We start from the raw sequence: 18277 nt of genomic DNA, 5'->3' as shown, positions 1-18277 counted from the left end.
GAGTTCGAGACCAGCCTGACCAACATAGTGAAACCCTTCTCTACTAAAAATACAAAAATTAGCTGGGCATGGTGGCACCTGCCTGTAATCCCAGCTACTTGGGAGACTGAGGCAGGAGAATCACTTGAACCCGGGAGGCGGAGGTTGCAGTGAGCCGAGATAGCACCATTGCACTCCAGCCTGGGCAGCAAGGGCGAAACTCCATCTCAAAAAAAAAAAAATATTTTTTTAAATTAAAAACATAATATGAGCTCATTAAACCTATCATTTCACAGATAGTATTGCAAAGCATGAGGCAAGAAAAAGAGTTGATGTTAAGAATAACACAAATTAAATGAATGTCCAGATATTAAGCGGATATGTCAAAGATTGTGATTGTTTTTCATCACTGACGTTTAGGAATTCTCATTATCTAATTTGATCCTAAAATTTTATTCATTCAGCTATTCATTTATTTATTTGTTCAGTTGTTTATTTAGTCATCAAACGTTAGCAAACACCCAGTCTGTGCCAGGCACTGAGCTAGGGGTGGGGAAGAACAGGGAACGCATCTCTGACTATTGAGGGGCTTATTTTCATATGCATTTTGTAGATGAGGAAACTAAGTTTCAGAAAGATGAAGTGATTTGCCTAAAATTCTATCATAATAAAAACATAGAAATGACCACTTTTTGAGATATTCTCACACTATGTGTGTACTCAAGTGTGCTTCATAGATAGCGCCGTGGATGCTATCCACAGGGATGCACAGCTGAGACCACACAGCTGAGAAGGGAACGACTTTCCAGTGACCTTGGGAAAAGCCACTTCCCTTTTCTGCTCCAGGTTTCCCCAATTTTAGGAGGCCTAATGCCCTCTACTTCTTTAAGATCTGGGCAAAACATCGTGAGCAAGGACCAGGAGAGAGTTGAGTAAAGGCACACAAGGAAACATGGCTGACCCCCGTTTGTTTTAGTCCACTGTCATTCCCCAACCCCTGCCTGTAGAAGAGAAGCCTCCTAGCTATGGTATGCACTGACGATTCCTAGCTAGACTAAGGTTCCTTGGGCCTCTGTTCTTAGGCTGGAGCTGTTCCTTTAGCAAGGAGGTTGAAGGCGGTGAGAACTGAGCTCCGGATTTTCAACAAGCTGACAGAGCTGCAGATCAGCCTCGAAGGCTTTGAGAAGGCTTTGGAATTTGCCACCCTGGCCGCCAGGCTCAGCACAGTCACAGGTTGGTGGTCTTCACTGTCGGGTGTGTTGAATGGGAGAGGTGACTAGTCAAGGATAGACAGCAAAGCAATAACAGCACAGGCTTTGGAGTCAGACTGTGTGGGTTCAAATCCCAGGGCCAACTGTCAGGGAGACCTTAGTTAAGTAAGCTGCCTGACTGTAAGCTTCAAGCTTGTCATCACCAAATCAGGATTAAAAATAGTGTCCGCCTCATGGTAGTTGTTATGAAGACCAGTGATTATCCGTGTAACGGCCACAGCACAATGCTGGGTACGTGGTAAGTCCTTGGTAAGTGTTGCCTGTGCCACACTAATTATTATATTACAGTTGCTGTTGTTCCCCAAGTGTAAAGTAAATGGTATTTTATTCTCTGCGTAGGCTATGTTCCCATTGCAAAAGGACTGTGCCCTAAATTTTAAATTAGTTAATTTTTAGTCAAAAGTGCATTTTCCCATGAAGCCAAAATGTAAATGAAGGTCAGGTTCCCATTACCCTAACTCAGAACATAGCTGAATATCTTGTGTTTATGTCAAAAGCTAGTGGTAAACAATAAGTCATCAGAGGCCGGGTGTGGTGGCTCACGTCTGTAATCTCAGCACTTTGGGAGGCTGAGGTGGGCGGATCATGACGTCAGTAGATGGAGACCATTCTGGCTAACATGGTGAAACCCCGTCTCTACTAAAAGTACAAACAATTAGCCGGGCATGGTGGCGGGTGCCTGTAGTCCCAGCTACTCCGGAGGCTGAAGCAGGAGAATGGTGTGAACTCGGGAGGCGGAGCTTGCAGTGAGCCGAGATTGCACCACTGCACTCCAGCCTGGGCGACAGAGCAAGACTCCGTCTCAAAAAAAAAAAAAAAGTCATCAGAACAGATAAATGGCAGAATAAAAAAGATTAAAAAACCCCTCATCTTGAATGTTTGTGTTTGAAGAAAAGCAGGTTTGATTAGAGAAGCCTTGATTAGATGTAAGGGTAAATGGAATATTCTGTGATGATTCCAGGAGGGACTTCTGGGCATTTTCAAGGGCATCGGATGTGGATGATACTGGACCTTGTTGTGTCTAATTGCACTCTTGAGAGCTCCTTCTGTCTTTTCCCTACCTTTTTCCTTATTGCATAAAGTCTCATCTGAGTGACTGTGTGCTAATCTCAGGAAAGGCCTTGGAGGCCCCAGGCAGCTCCTCTGAGCACTCTTTATCTCTCACTGGATGGGAGCTGAAGGGAGGCGGCATGCATCCTTTCTTGAGAGCTTGTTTGGAGGTTCTAGCAGGGGAGCGCAGCTACTCGTATACCCTTGACCGAAGACCGGTCCTCCTCTAGCGGGGATGGTCGCCCTCTTCGACCGAGCGCGCAGCTTCGGGAGGGACGCACATGGAGCGGTGAGGGAGGAAGGGGACACCCGCCTAGCCAGCCAGATCAGCCGAATCAACCCTGGCAATCAATGGGGTGACAGATGTCGCAGCCAGATCGCCCTCACATCCTGCATGCATCCTTTCTATATGTACTTCCCCTGTGGTTGACTTTTCCATATCAGAGAATTTTCTCTCTCTAAGATTTTCTCTTTTAATTTTGGCTTTTGGCTCTTTGAAGCTTTAAAGTGATGTTTTTAGATGGTATCCAACAGTCACCTTGCAAATATTCCGAAGACATGATTGTAAGCCTTTGTTCCCTGTAAAAGGTCGCTCTGTATTAAAACAAATCCACCAAACAACAAGTAATAGACCCATTAGAAACCAACATTCTAAAGCACGGTTTAAGGGTGAACAGGTGTTTATAGCTTATCTGAGACTGACAGTGGGTAACGGGGCCAAGGAGAGACGGCTACATGGTGGTACCCAAGATAGCTCTCTGAAGAGAGAAACTTTTGTGTGAGGAAGACATTTATTATACACAGCTATTCATTGCAATTCTTAGCTACTCCATCAAGCTAGACTTGTCACCATGTCCCATTAAAAGGGTTTAAGAAGAATTCTTTCCCAGAATCCTGCATTACAGTAGCATCTGCAATAAGGAGAAAATTTTCTTCCGAGAATCACCCCCAGGAAACCTTGACCGGCACCCATCCTCTACTAAGTCACTCTTATAGAGCCCTGCATTTTCTTTTGTAGCATTTATGACATGTGTAATGTTACATTTGTTTGTGGGATTATTTAAGGAATGTCTGTCATGTGAGACAATAAGCTTTATGAGTACAGGCACCTCTTCTGTCTTATTCGCTATGCCCCAGCACAGTCCCTGACATCTAGTAGACCTTCAAAAAGTTTTATGGAATGAATGAGTGAACAAATGATGCAAAGTGTTGGCTGCAGGGTATCTCTCTCAGTCTTCCAATTCTTAGGAGATCGGAGGCAGGAGCTGGTGGCCTTTCACCGCCTGGCTACAGTGTACTACTCCCTGCACATGTATGAGATGGCTGAGGACTGCTACCTGAAGACCCTGTCCCTCTGTCCACCCTGGCTGCAGAGTCCCAAGGAGGCCCTGTACTATGCCAAGGTGTATTATCGCCTGGGCCGACTCACCTTCTGCCAGTTGAAGGTAAGAGCCAGACTTCCAAGATTTCTTGAGAGCCACTACCCAACCATTCTCCTTCCTGACCCAAAGACAATGAGGAGCCTTTGGGGCGGAGCTGAGAAAACCAGAGTGCCAAGATGAGGAGTCTTGTTTCATAGGGTGAGGAGTGGCTTTACAGGGGACATGGAGGCTCTTTCCAGTTAGCCCAGCTGAAGACCTCAAAGGTGCTCCCATCTTCGCTGAGGAATAGACCATGGTTCCTCTTTCTCCTTGTCTTGCCACCATGTCTGTGGCTGCTTTATCTGTCAGATACTATAGGCACATTGCCTGTAAGTCTCTCAAGGGCCTATGGAAATATACAAGACGCCAAAACAACTCTAAGGTCTAAAATGAAGATCAAAATGAATACTTAAGAGCATGTCCATAAAATGTTACAGACCAACTAGTCAACTGCAACTCATTTCTTATAAAGTAATATAAAAGTACATTTTATGAGAAATGTGAGTGCATATTAACATGTTTGAGATAACGAGATATGGGGCCTTTAAACTAAGTATACTTAGATCTTAAGAGGGCTTTAGCTCTGCTTCTCTTGCTTGCTGAATCTAGAACTTCTTTTTTTGCTTGCTTTATTTTTTTGAGACAGGGTCTTGCTGTGTAGCCCAGGCTGGAGTAGCATGGCTCAGTCTTGGCTCACTACAGCTTCTGCATCTGGGACTCAAGCAATCCTTCTACTTCAGCCTCCTTAGAAACTGAGACCACAGGTGCACACAACCACACCTGACTAATTTTTGTATTTTTTGTAGAGATGGGGTTTCATCATGTTGCCTAAGCTGGTCTCAAACTGCTGGACTCAAGCAATCTGCCAGCCTCAGCTTCCCAAAATGGTGGGATTACGGTTGCAGTAGGCCATCATGCCCATCCCAGAACTTCTTATTTTTTTGGTGTCTTCTAGAGTTGTGTTGGTTGCAAGTCTCCGTTACAACCCTGACCCTCAAACTATGTCCCTAGATTTGGCTTCCTTTTACCAGAGGTCCCTGTCCCCTGAAGCCCAACCCTTAATCTCTTAATATAGTGGTTTCTGAGTCAGTCCTGTGTTTGGCCGCCAGGGAACCCTCAGGGCAGCTCTGCTGTCTGTTTCTTATTTGCCAGGCTTTGCTTCTGGCCTGAATTAATTATTGATTTAAGAGGGTTAATGGAAACCAGGCAGCCTTTTTGAGTCTCACCCAAAGAAGCATCTGTTTCTCATCTTTACCAAGCAGGGAGGTCCAGGGGCTAGTGAAGGACCCTCAAGATGGTGAAGAGCCATCTTGCCTCTGCCCCACAGCTCCCACGAAGTGGTTCAGGGACAAAATGTATGATCTGATCATGTCAACCAAGAACTCTATAGATTGCAAAGCGAAAAACTCAATTCAAACTTCCTTAAGCAAAAAAGGCAACTTACTGGCTTGAAGAATGTGAAAGCTGAGCTACAAATGTAACGGCAGATAGCTCTGGATCCTGTTTCTCAATTGTCATCAGGGATTTCCCTACCTCTCATTGTATTCCTTGGCTCTGTATGTTTCTACTTTGCTTCCTTCCTTGGCCTTTTCCCCTTATAGCTACTGGAAGTTTAAGTCCACCTCTGAACCTGCCACTTCAGAGGGACCTTTTTCCTTATTGAGACACAGTGGAAAGTCCCAGGGAGTGGCAGATATAGGCCAAGTTTGGGTCATGTACACATCCCTGAAGCACTGTGCCCAGGGCAATGATATTTCATGATTGGCTGAGCCTCAGTAAGGGACCACCTCTGTGCCTGGAGTGCAGGGCACTGTGATTAGCAATGCTCCAAGGACCACAGTGGAGGGAGAGAGGAGCTCCCCTAAGGACTCAGGAGATGGAGATGGGATATTGGGCAAAAAAAAAAAAAAAAAGCTAGAGGGGCCAGCACAGCCTCCTAGCCTGTCCTGGAAGTGTTTGCTAATGCTGTCTTGTCTTTGCCCCACACCATGGGGTTAGGATGCCCATGATGCCACTGAGTACTTCTTGCTGGCCCTGGCAGCAGCGGTCCTGCTGGGTGACGAGGAGCTTCAGGACACCATTAGGAGCAGGCTGGACAACATCTGCCAGAGCCCCCTGTGGCACAGCAGCCCCTCTGGGTGCTCCTCAGAGAGGGCACGGTGGCTGAGTGGCGGTGGCCTGGCCCTCTGAGAAAAGCTGTCCTGTCTCTGGACATTTGGCATGGACAGACTCTGACCCCACTGCCCTAGGCTCTCAAATACTCATTGGGAGGGTCTGAGTCACTACTTGGCCCAGCCCCCTCATTTTACAATGAGAAGAATGAAGTCTAGAAGGAGAGGGGCTCATTGCAGGTCACAGAAAGATTTGATGGTGCAGCGATGAGAATTCCTGGTTCCAAGCTTTGCATCTGGAGTCTTTACCAGTTGACTGTTGCCTTCCACACAAACAGCTTCTGAAAAGCACTTTCTCCATACATAATTCTGAAGAAGATGAGGAATCTTGCCCTCCAGGAACCTTCCTTCCTCCCCCAGTGAGGAAATCAGTCACTGCACTGGTGCAAAGGCAAGCCGATTGGAATTTGTGCTCTTCACCAATTTTCTCAGGGAAAGACCCCTTCCCCTTGCCAGCAGAGGAACCTGTAGTCTTTTCCATTTCTTTCTTCAGAACCAAAGTGTGTATCACTCCTCATGCTCACAGGGATGGGCAGGAGAGAATTCACCAGGCTCTTAGCTCAAAAGACACAGTCTCAGAATGGCCAGATGGATAGCACGAAACCCAACTTGGATTCACTATCTTCCTCCTGCCATAAGGCTGTGCTCCCACATAACAAGCTCCAGGGAAGCTTTCTAAGAGCCAAGGCTTGGAAATTGAGTGTTAAGAAAATTGTGGCATAAATTACGTATAAATAGTATATATGATTAAATATTGTCCAGTTACATTTACACACACATTTTGTCTCATCCACAATGGGGACAGATGAGATGGAGGACTTGAAGGATGGGTGAGAATCCCAAGACATGTCATTTTTTTTTTTTTTTTTTTGAGGCATTGTCTCCTCTGTTGCCCAGGTTGGAGTTCAGTGGTACAGTCAGGGCTCACTACAACCTCAGACTCCGGGGCTCAAGTGATCCTCCAGTGTCAACCTCCTGAGTAGCTGGAACTACAGGCACGTGCCACCACACCCAACTACAAGGCATCTTGTTGATTTCAGGGTAGCTGCTTTGCAAAGCATCTCTATTAATGACCTATCACTGCATAGCACACTGAGTGGCCTGAAATGCTTATAATCTCATGGTTTCTGCAGGGCAGGAATCCAAGCATGACTTAGCTGAGCCCTCTGGCTTAAGGTGGTTCACAGGTTACAATCAGCCAGGGCTGCAGTTATCTCAACTTTAACTAGAGAAGGATGGGCTTCCAAGCTCACCCACACAGTTGTTGTTAGGAGTCAGTTTTTTTGCTAGCTGTTGGCCAGAGGCTTCCTGCAGCCACTTGCTACGTGGGCCTCTCTGCGGGGCAGTCACAACATGGCACCATGCTTCACTAGAGGGAGCAAACAAGAGGAGCAAGGACCAGAGTGAGCAGGAGAGAAGGAAGTCACTGTCTTTCCGTAACCTATAATCACAGAAGTGACATCTCCTTAGTCTTACCTATTCAGTTCATAATAAGTGAGTCACTAGGTCCAGCTCCCACAAGAGTGGGGTGTTTATCAACAGCTTGAATACCAAATGGTGAGGAATCATTGGGGATCATTTCAGAAGTGACCTACCACAGTATCTGAGTTTTTTGATAATGAAATCAGGAATTCTCTAAGACAGCTAACTGAAAATATGGTCCACTAACCAGCAGCATCAGCATCACCTGTGAGATTGAAATGAAAATCTGCAGCCCCACCTATGGTCTCTGAATCAGAATCTCTGGATCCCAGAACCCTGACTTGTGCAAACTTTCCTGTGGTTTTAATGCACCCTGAAGTATGGGAAGGACCACTGCAGGGTAAGAACCCTCAGATAGTGTGCATACCTATTACCTGGTAAGGTTGTTAAACATGAACTTCCTGGTTTCTATCTCTAATAATTCTGATTCAGTAGATCTGGGATATATCCCAGGAACATGCATTTTATCAAGCAACTCAAGCAAGCCTGATGCAGGTGGTTCACCCTTGCTCCTTGTGTGAACCACAAGGAGACCAGCCATAATTCCCTGCGTCTGATGCCCATCAGCTTAGCTTTTATTATCAGACCATCTGCCCTTAATTTCTAGCTTCTTGGACTGACCAGATGGTTAGTTGTATGGCAGGATGAGATGGGAGTGGTAAGTTGAGCCACGATTGTGTCTTCTAGTCATCAAGGTTGTCTACGCATTGGCACATATTTTCTCTTAGAGATGTGGTTGGTTGTCAAAAGGCTGTCTACTCTCTAGAGTATTCCCAGAAAGGAGAAGCTTCCAATTGTCTAATTAGTAAAATTATCTAATCCACTACCATGCAGAATAGATGCGGTTTTGCCCCCACCACAAGCTGTAAAAGCCCCAAGCTGGGAGGGATGTTGTGGTTGAGGCTATCCAGTCTAATCTCCCATGCATAGTCCTTTCAACAACATTCCTGGGAGACAGTCGGGGCACATGCATTCCAGAACAGTTACGCATGGTATATTTGAAGAAGGCTCACACAGCTCTGGAAACCATGCCATTGGCCGTTCCCCATCTGACTCAGGTTACAGATCCCCGCCCTTTTCCCAGTGACCACTCACTCTCCTCTGGCCAGATTTGTTTCTGTTTCTCTGAAAGAGCAGTTCCCATACGTGCACCAGGCTTTTGACACTGGCTGGTGGGTGAAGAGTACAGAGGGATGTTACTATACTTAATTTGATTCTTCCTCTCCCCAGCAACCACATCTGTCCTTGGCCTCCATTGAGCTATATAATGAATTGAAACTTCTGTGTCTTCTGACTTGAACTTCTGTTTGGACAGATCTTTCTCAACTGCTGCAAATATACATATGCATTTGCATATGCATACACATACACACATATGTGAAGAGCATTGTATCTATTCATGTTACATTTCACTGGAGATTTTAGCTAAAATTCCCCGATTCTGTGCACTTTGATTTACCTGTAAATCTGATGAATTTACCTGTATCCAGGTCAGTTATCAAAATGTTTAGCATGTTTCCAAAGACAAGGGTAAGACTATTTTTTTTTAAACAAGAAAAACATTGTGTGATATCATTGCAATTACTACATTCTATATGTAAATCACTTGCTAAAACTCTTTTAAAAAGTGTTTAAAGATTTCATTTTTAAAATGTGGGCCAACTATTCCCTTTGGAAACATGTTGATGCTACCTTTTTTTCATGATCCGCAGAGAGTAAAGTGGTGATTGGATCTGGTCTCTACTTAAACATTGTGAAAAAATAAGTGTATCATAGCCAAAGATGATCTAGTTATCCTCTTTATTCTAATTGTTCCCTCAAAACTTATATGGGCTGTGTGGCTGCTGGCTCCTTACATCTAATCTAAATAAAGAACAAGGAGGGCATTGCAACATTGTGGAAAACCCTGTAACATGTTTTCTCAGCTTTCAGGTGTACTAGTTCCCTGTCCAACAGTATTAACACTTTGAAATCCAATATTGCTTTTGTCCTTTTCTTATTTACTTTTCCATTATTTTAAGATGCCTTTATATTGTGCATGTGTATATATATGTATGTGTGTGTTTTCATTTTCTTCCTCTTTGTAAATACAATGCACCTCATTTGGCAGAAGTTTATTTGAGGAAGGGAATATGCAGAAATGGAGGGTGTTAGGATGAGGGATCAGGAAGCCTGTCACTAAAGGGAACCTGGATTTTGGTCTTGATTTTGACATTAGATTGCAGTGTGACCTTGGGCAAGTCACTTAACCTCTGCACATCTCAGATATTTGTCCCCTGATAAAAGAACCTCACCTCTGGGTTTTTCAGCAGGAGCTATTTTTATACTGTATGAACAGGATGAGAAATAGTATTGGAGAGATGAAATAATATATTTTTATAGCCCAATTATATTATCTTCTTTTTACAGGTGAGTAAACTGAGGAACAGAAGGGTAACATTCTCCCAGACACATTGGTAGTTAGTGGCAAAGGCAACGGTACTTGAGGCAGGGGTCTCATGATTCAAGGACTTAGTTGCACAAATGACAGGATTTCTGCTGTTTTGGGGTGCCTTCACAGTTGTATGTATATATGTACACGTGTGTGTATGTATGCATGCATTTATCATGATATGCACCAAAGAGCCTTTACAAAACATTTTCTAAATTGATTTACTTCTTTTACTCATATTAACTTATTTTATTATTTTTTTTTGAGACAGAGTCTCATTCTGTTGCCCAGGCTGGAGTGCAGTGGCGCATCTCAGCTCACTGCAAGCTCTGCCTCCCGGGTTCATGCCATCCTCCTGCCTCAGCCTCCAGAGTAGCTGGGACTACAGGCACCTGCCACCACGCCCGGCTAATTTTTTTTTGTATTTTTAGTACAGACGGGGTTTCACCATGTTAGCCAGGGTGGTCTCGATCTCCTGACCTCGTGATCTGCCCGCCTTGGCCTCCCAAAGTGCTGAGATTACAGGTGTGAGCCACCACGCCTGGCCATATTAACTTATTTTTATAAAGCATGACTAGTCTATATAGAAGAAAAACTTGTATTGTTTTCCATAAACAGAATTCTGTAAATAACGGCAAATACAATGAAAATAAAACAATGCATTAACTTCAAACTAGGTCGTGTTGCTCATTGCAAGCACCCAGCCTAGGCCTTATCTGGCATTGTTTGAAAACAGAGAGATTAATAAGTGGCAGAGAGTGTAGATGAGAGACTAGCACCAACCACTTTTTCCTTGTGCACTCAGAGAAATGGAGTAAGCAGGGAGGAGGACTGAGCTCATTCCGATGAGGGTCAGTGTCATTCAATGCCAGGTTTGGGCACACACTGCGGGGAAGTGGGGATTCAGCTGGGTGACAGGAAAGGGGCAAATGATATATTATGTAATATGGTTCAGTATCAGAAGCACTGTGATTGGAGTTAATTACAGGATGTTATGGGCACTGAGGGGAAGGGATTTTACCCAGACAGGGTTACGGGCATCAGGAAGGGCTTTCTGGAGGACGTGACATCCAAACTGAGTTCTGAAAAGGATACCTACTTAATTCTAACTGCAGACCAGCAGGTTGCTATTGACAGACAGTGCACGTGTCAAGCAAAGGTCTAGAGGGTGGACAGGGCGTAATGTTTTCTGAGAACAGCAGTGAGTGCAGTGAGGCTGGAGCAGATTCAGGGAAGCAAAGAGGGTTTGGATTCTACCTGGAGGTTGAAGGGAATGTATAGAAGGGTTATAAGCAGTTGAAAGAAACATGATCAGATTTGTGCTTTGGAAAGATGATTCTGGAAGCAGCATGAGACTGGATTAGGGCAGCAGTGGAGGTGGAAAACACATTAGGACTTGGCTATTGCAACAAAACACTCTAACCTTGATTCAGATATCACCAGTTTTCCCCACTAATGTTCTCCTTCTGATCCCACGTTGGATTTAGTTGCCATATTTCCTTATGCATCTTTGGTCTATGACAGTTTCTGCCTTTCCTTGTTTTTCATGACTTTGACAGTTTTGGTCTCTTTTCCTCTTTTAATTGCTCCCATTGAGAGATGTGGACAGGGGCAAAGAAGGAAGAAATTCAAGGGGATGGGCTCTGCACTCACTCAGGTGGCAGCTCAGGTAGGGGCAATGGAATGTGTTTTGGAGTTGGGCATACTTGGGTTAGAATCTGTTTCTTACTAGCTGTGTGGCCTGCAAATTAACTAACTTCCCTGAGCCCGGTTCTGTTGGAATTACATCAGACTTATTTATGTCATAGACAAGGAAATGGCTACAGCAAATTCATCTTTGGGGGCACGTAAGCCTTGACACTGAGAAGTGCAGCCAAACCTAGAGGTGTGGCCGGGCACCCTGATCCTACATTCAGGGACACTTGGGTCTGAAGCTCCTTCTCCTTTTCATCACTGAGTGACCTGAGCAATTTGCTTTACCTCTTTAAGCTTCAATTATTCCTCTGCTCAGACTTTTAATTGAGATGAGATGTATGGATGACTTGGTATGAATGCTCAGTTGGTGGTAGCTGTCATAATGAAGCAGAACTGAGCAGATTATTAGTGCGCACATCTATTCCTGGCTCCCACACTGTAAGTGGGAGGGTGTGTATGTTAGGGGCGCTCTTTGCTACTGGGCCTTTCACTTGGCAGTGTTCCCTCTTAGTGGGATGACATATATTTCCTGATATGTATCCCCTCACTCTCCCAATGCTGTCTGATTATTCTAGAACTCAGGGGACCTGAGGATGGAGGCTGCTGGAAGTGCTGGCTCTGGGAATGTGCACTTCGTTCACCCTCCTCTAAGGGGTGTTTCTCCTCGGAGAAGCAGAGACAAGTGGCTGCTTAGGGGGTGGGGATTCTCCCCAGCTGCCATGGTGCAGGATTAAGAATAACATGCATGGCCAGAACTGCACAATGGGGCTGCTTGGCTTGGCTTCCCAGCAGATACTCTGTGAGGCAAGTGAGAGGGAAGGATGCTGTGCTTTCAAAACGATTTTAAAGGTGAGAACCCAGCTGCCACTTCTAGTGCTGCCTTTGACTCCTTGTCCAGGGCATCACACTAGCTTGAGGGATGAGGCTCTTTGAGGTGAGCTTCCAGACAGGGTAAGTGAGAGGATGGTTGAGGTCACATGGATAATGAAAAGACAGGCTAATCAATTGCTGTCCTTTTCTGTGAGAAATCCAAGAGTTCCAGTAGGGGGCAGTGATGTCTTCCTAAATAGTATATCATTGGTAAAGAATGTGTTTAATATTAATAGTTCTGAATCAGACGAGGGTAGTGGCTTTCAAATCCTTTTTGGTTGTTATGTTGTTGTTGTTGTGGCCCACAGTAAGAAATGCATTTTATGTTATATCCTCGTGTGCATATGTTTGCATATGCAGCAATATAGAGAAATGCACTGATACATTCTGTTCTGTTCGATTCTATTCATTTTTCTGTTCTATTCATTTTATTCTATTCTATTCATTAACATTCTATTCTAGTTAAAAACTATCAAATTTATGACTCACCAAATGAATTTCTCATTCATTAACCTGTAGTTTGAAAAGTACTGACCTGGAGGGAGGTCTCTAAAAAAGTGCAAGAGGGCTCTAGCCTTCGTTCTTTTCTATGTATTATTTGATGGATATCTTACTTCTTTTTGAGACCACAGAATGTGTACATCTCAAAATAAAAATAATAGTTGAGGTTGAATGTGTGTTATGCATTAAGTCCTATGAGAAACCTTTGTCATGACTCTCATGTAATCAAACAACATTTTGGTGTAGTTACTATTATTTTTATCTCCACTGAGGTTTAGAGAATTGATGTGGCTTGTCTAAGTCCACAGTTAGTGGTGATTGAGGTGAGATTTGAACTCATGTCTCTCTGATGCTGGAGCTAGAAAAAGAAACCATTATATTATATTGTGTTTCTGTCAGGTGACACATCTCTGAGAGAAATGCTATCTCTAATATGATCATGAATAGGAGCATTAGATTAAAACTTATTTCATCAGCCTGAAATACTGGGCTGAAATCAACACAGTGATTCTGGTGTAACTGAAGCAGTCAAAATTGGTTACTTTAGAACAGGATCGGAAAGAACTGACTTTCCAGGAGGTCTTGAAAAAAAAAACAAAAAAAAAACTGATGTTATTGTTGACCACAGTCAGGTAACTTAGCCTAGAAAAAAAGAGAGACTGTATTTCCCAAATGGAAAATAGGAGGAACAGAAAGCTTTGACCTATAGTAGTGATTGGTCAAAACAAATTATAAGATCTATAAGTTGTGTTTTGAAGAAGATTCCAGGTTGGGAGTAAGGTGAATGAGGGAAACTTGCAAGAGACTCCAGAGCCAATAATAGGAGACTATGGACATCTGAGGAAGGGAAGCAGCCAGGTGGAGTTTCGTGGGTCTCACCCATCATGGTACCCATAGCTCCAGTGGTGGTAGCAGAAGGAAGATCACGGAGATGAGAGAATAGCCTACTTTTGACATCATGGGAAAAGCTATTAGGAACATCCTTCTCCTCCAAATATGTGTTGCAAAACAAATAGCCTGGAAGAGCCCATGTTCATTAGAGTTGCTTTATTTCTTATGCATAAATGTTGATAGTAGCACTTTTTTACTCACTCAGTATTCAGAAATGCTTAATTATCTACTTCCCTAACCTTCCATTTTACTGTATTTTTATTTAGGGTCGCACATTTTGCCATTATCTATGAAAAGGATTTTGAAAATAGATACTTCACTGCTGTCTTTTATTTCACCCTTTCAAATCTAGCGGACCATATTTAAACATGATCTGTATGATTCTCAACTACTTGATCTTCCTTGCCCAGACCAAATATGTGTGAAGGTGACTTTTTTTTGTTATTGAACTTTCGTGCGCATAGAGAACTTCTGATGTTTGTTCATCTGGGGATATATCTGATATCTACTTCATAGAGACATTCATAGGAATGCCCCTGAATTCTTTGAATATTGTACCAGACAGCAAGCAGTGACAATGGCTATGTCTGCTTTCCTCCTCAGGGGAGTTGCCATGGGCTAAGCTGAAATAACAGCTGCATGATAATCCTGGTGACCAAAAAGCTACTTATTCATAAAACAAAACAAAACAAAACAAAAAACTTTTGTCTGTTCTAGAACATGTAGCTTTGGGGCTGTAGTGGGTGGAAAGGATAGCAAACAGAAAGATTACTTGGAGGATTTTCATTTCCAGTTGTTTTAAAGGCCTAAGAGCTTATATAAACTGATATTCTGATCCTCTTCCAAGTCCTGTGGCATTGTTTTCTTTCTTTCAAAGTTGTGTAAAGTCCGTCTGTCTGTTTCTCTCTGTCTCTGTCTCTGTCTCTGTCTTTGTCTCTCCCTGTCTCTCTCTCTCTGTCTCTCTCTCTCATTTAGGCAGGGTCTCACTCTGCTGGCCAGGCTGGAGTGCAGTGGTGTGGCCATGGTTCACTGCAGCCCCGACCTTCTAGACTCAGGTGCTCAGGTGATCCTCCCACTTCAGCCTCCCGAGTAGCTGGGACTATAGGCATGTACAGCCACGCCCAGCTAATTGTTTTTTGGTAGCTTTTATAGAGATGGGTTTTCACCATGTTGCCCATGCTAGTCTCAAACTCCTGGGCTCAAATCATCCACCCACCTCAACCTCCCAAAGTGCTGGGGTAACAGGTGTGGGCCATGGTGCCTGGCCACTTTGTCTCTTTTTTCTTTTTCCTCATGTCTTTAGCATCTCTCTTTTGCTTGTCCTCATTTGTCCCTGTACTTTTCCTTCAAAGCGCTTATCATAGTTTAAAAGTGTACTTTATGTGACTAAGTTTTTATTTTTATTTTTAAATAATCTATGTGCACCACCTAGATTGGGAGTTCCATGAAAGCAGGAATCTTATTTGGGCCACTCGGCTCTGTATTTCCAGAGCCCAGCCCAGTGTCTGATGCATGGCAGGCTCTCAATATAAGATTTGTTGAATGGGTGAATAAAAAAATAAAGGAATGAAATGTTGGGCTTGGGTTTTGATCTTTAGGGAGAAAGTTTTAAAACTATAATATAACTACTTATTGCTCACGAGTGATTGAGAAAACTATAATAGAACTACTTATTGCTCATGAGCGATTGAGAAATCAGGTGATAGGGTGGCTTACATGCATAGCAGATATTCAGCAAAAGTTTATTGAGAATAATAAGCATCATTTTTGTTTGTTTAGAATAAGTTGCTATAGATGTGGTAGGTCTTTTCTTAATTTTCAGACAGATAGTAGTTTGACCAGGGATAATCATGGTCTTTTACTGAAGCTGTAATGGTCATTGTGCTAAGTAATTCACCCACAGTATAGGATTTGATCCTCCAAATGATCCCCAAAGAAGGTGACCTTATCTCCCCTTTTCAAAGGTGACGGAATCAAGGTTTAAAGTACTTCAGACGTTTGCAGAGATTCAAAACCAGTTTTGTCTGACCTGAAAAATCAGTGCTTTATATAATTATGTAATTCTGGTTACACGTTTTCAGAACTTAGAATCTTCAAGATAAATATTTCTCTTTTGAACATTTGAATGTTTCCCTTTGTCTTAAGGAGGAGGGAGATAGAAAATCTAGGGGGCAGGGACCTTGGCTTATATAATCAGTATTGCACCAAATACCACAGGAAATACCTTCAGTGATGAATGTTCTATGGAATAAAGAGCCAGGGGATAAGCAGTACCTTTAAGGTATTTTGAGGCCTGAGTGGTCCAGAGTATTGTTTCAGAATCCCAAGTCTCTTTCCTTGGGGAAATCATAAGTTAATGGTATTGTGGATGCACGATAAAAAGCTCATCCTTGCCCTTGAGTATCTGTCAGTCTGTTTTGGGGAGATTGGATGCATATGTGCAAAGCACTAGGAGGAAAAGTCTCAGTTTAGCTCCTTTGAGACAGAGGAGGCAGATGGTTATACATCTGTTCATTCATCTATTCACCCACTCGTCCGTCCATCCATCCATCCATCCATCCATCCATCCACCCACCCATCCACCCACCCATCCTTCCATCCATCCATCCATTCATTTATCCAACCAGCCAATTAACCAACCAACCGGCCAAGCAAGCAAGCAAGCAAGCATCTAACCACCCAACCACCCACATACCCAACCAACTAATCAACCAACCAACCAACCAATATTCAACACCTCTTATGTGCTAAACTCACAATCCAGTGAGCAAGATAATGACAGTCCCTGACTTCAGAAGTCCTATGGGCTCCAGGGCAGGTCAGAATCCTCTGATAAACTTACCTATTATTCTTACCATCACAGCTTAGATTTGAGCACTTATACCTCAAACACTGTACTAAAGGTTATACTCTTATTATATCATTGACTTCTCTTAATTTCTCCTGCCTGCAAGAAGTAATTGCATTGTATAATTATTCACTTAACATGTGAAGAAATGAGTTCAAAGAGGTTAAGAGATAATTGTTACCCAAAGCCCTGTGGATAGAGAGTGGCAGCGTCAGGGCACCAGTCCAAGCCTTATCTATATTGCAAGTATTTCATAAAACCTCAGCTGAAATTTTGATAAATTTTATGGAACTTAAGCTAGAAAGATCTTGTTCACTTGAACATCCTGTCTGGGATGCATGGTGGTACCACTGAACAGCTCCACTGCTTATCAAATGTGTGACCTCAGGCAAGTTGTTAAGCTCTTTGTGCTTCACGTTCATCACTGGAAAATGGAGATGATAATAGTACTTATCTCACGAGACTGTTGTGTGGATCGAATGTGTAAATACATGTAAAGTGCCTGGCCCATGTTATATAAATGTTGGCTATTATTGTGTTGACAGACGTTTCAGAAGAGTACTTGTTTGGGCGAAGAAGTTAGTGAACATTTCTTTGTTGAACTTGTGGGGTTAAGGCATGCTTAGAGGAATGTAATCTGGGCTAGACACATGGCTGTTCAAGTGAACATGTGACAGTGATGGTCTCAGTCTGCCTCCCTTGTCAGAGCATCATCTGCAAATGATTGCCTCCATCACTTACCAAGCATAGGCACAGGAAGTTGTGACCTCCCTTTATTGGAGCTGTCATTTTGAACCTATGTTTAGTCTGGCAGATATTTTGACCTCTGTGATTTATTGCTGAGGGTGTTTTGACTCACGCTTATAAGTACAACATTCAAAACACCAATAATAGCCGAATTTTTCTCAAGAAAGTATTTTCCTGATTAATGCTTACTCAATCATTTTTACTCCAAGATAAATGTTCATACAGAGCAGTTAAACAATTTCTACCTTTTTCTATCTTCTTTTTTATTTTATCAAAATCATTTTATGGAGATTAATTCTTTTGCATTTGAAATTTTACAATGATGGCTTGTAATTTATTGACAATAATTTACTTGGGTCAAATTTTGGCTTCTGCCACTGTGAATTTTCCATTGTAATTTTGTTTCTACTAAGTCAAATTTTCCTGGTTCATATTTGATTGATTTGAATTTCATTTGGATAATTTTATTCCCCTGTGAATGTTTACCCATTAACACATTCTTTTTTTTTTTTTTTTTTTGAGACGGAGTCTTGCTCTGTCGCCCGGGCTGGAGTGCAGTGGCCGGATCTCAGCTCACTGCAAGCTCCGCCTCCCGGGTTTACACCATTCTCCTGCCTCAGCCTCCCGAGTAGCTGGGACTACAGGCGCCAGCCACCTCGCCCGGCTAGCTTTTTTGTATTTTTCAGTAGAGGCGGGGTTTCACCGTGTTAGCCAGGATGGTCTCAAACTCCTGACCTCGTGATCCGCCCGTCTCGGCCTCCCAAAGTGCTGGGATTACATTCTTTATGTAGGTTAGCTGTTGTCAGTTTTATTTTGAATTGATTATTTCAACTAAAACAGTGAGGGACAAATGTCTAATCACGTTAAGCATCTATGGAAGCCAGGAGTGAGGCCGGGTAAAGGCACACTAGACCAGATCT

General features: G+C 43.2%; 1 protein-coding gene across 1 annotated transcript in view; it reads left to right on the top strand.

Annotated features, from left to right (window-relative positions):
* Positions 1 to 9278, top strand: part of SH3TC2 (SH3 domain and tetratricopeptide repeats 2) — a 62723-nt gene extending 53445 nt beyond the window's left edge. Inside the window, exons 15-17 of the mRNA XM_033180502.1 lie at positions 1062 to 1212; positions 3549 to 3745; positions 5720 to 9278. Of these exons, the coding sequence (XP_033036393.1) occupies positions 1062 to 1212; positions 3549 to 3745; positions 5720 to 5911 (540 nt within the window). The 3' untranslated portion in view covers positions 5912 to 9278. The remainder of the gene's footprint in view (positions 1 to 1061; positions 1213 to 3548; positions 3746 to 5719) is intronic.
* Positions 9279 to 18277: the final 8999 nt, after the last annotated feature.

Source organism: Trachypithecus francoisi, unplaced genomic scaffold, assembly GCF_009764315.1.
Source record: "Trachypithecus francoisi isolate TF-2019V2 unplaced genomic scaffold, Tfra_2.0 Lachesis_group2, whole genome shotgun sequence".
Classification (NCBI taxonomy): Eukaryota; Metazoa; Chordata; class Mammalia; order Primates; family Cercopithecidae; genus Trachypithecus; species Trachypithecus francoisi.
Note: the sequence above shows the minus strand (reverse complement) of the source record. Positions and strands in the feature narration are given on the sequence as shown.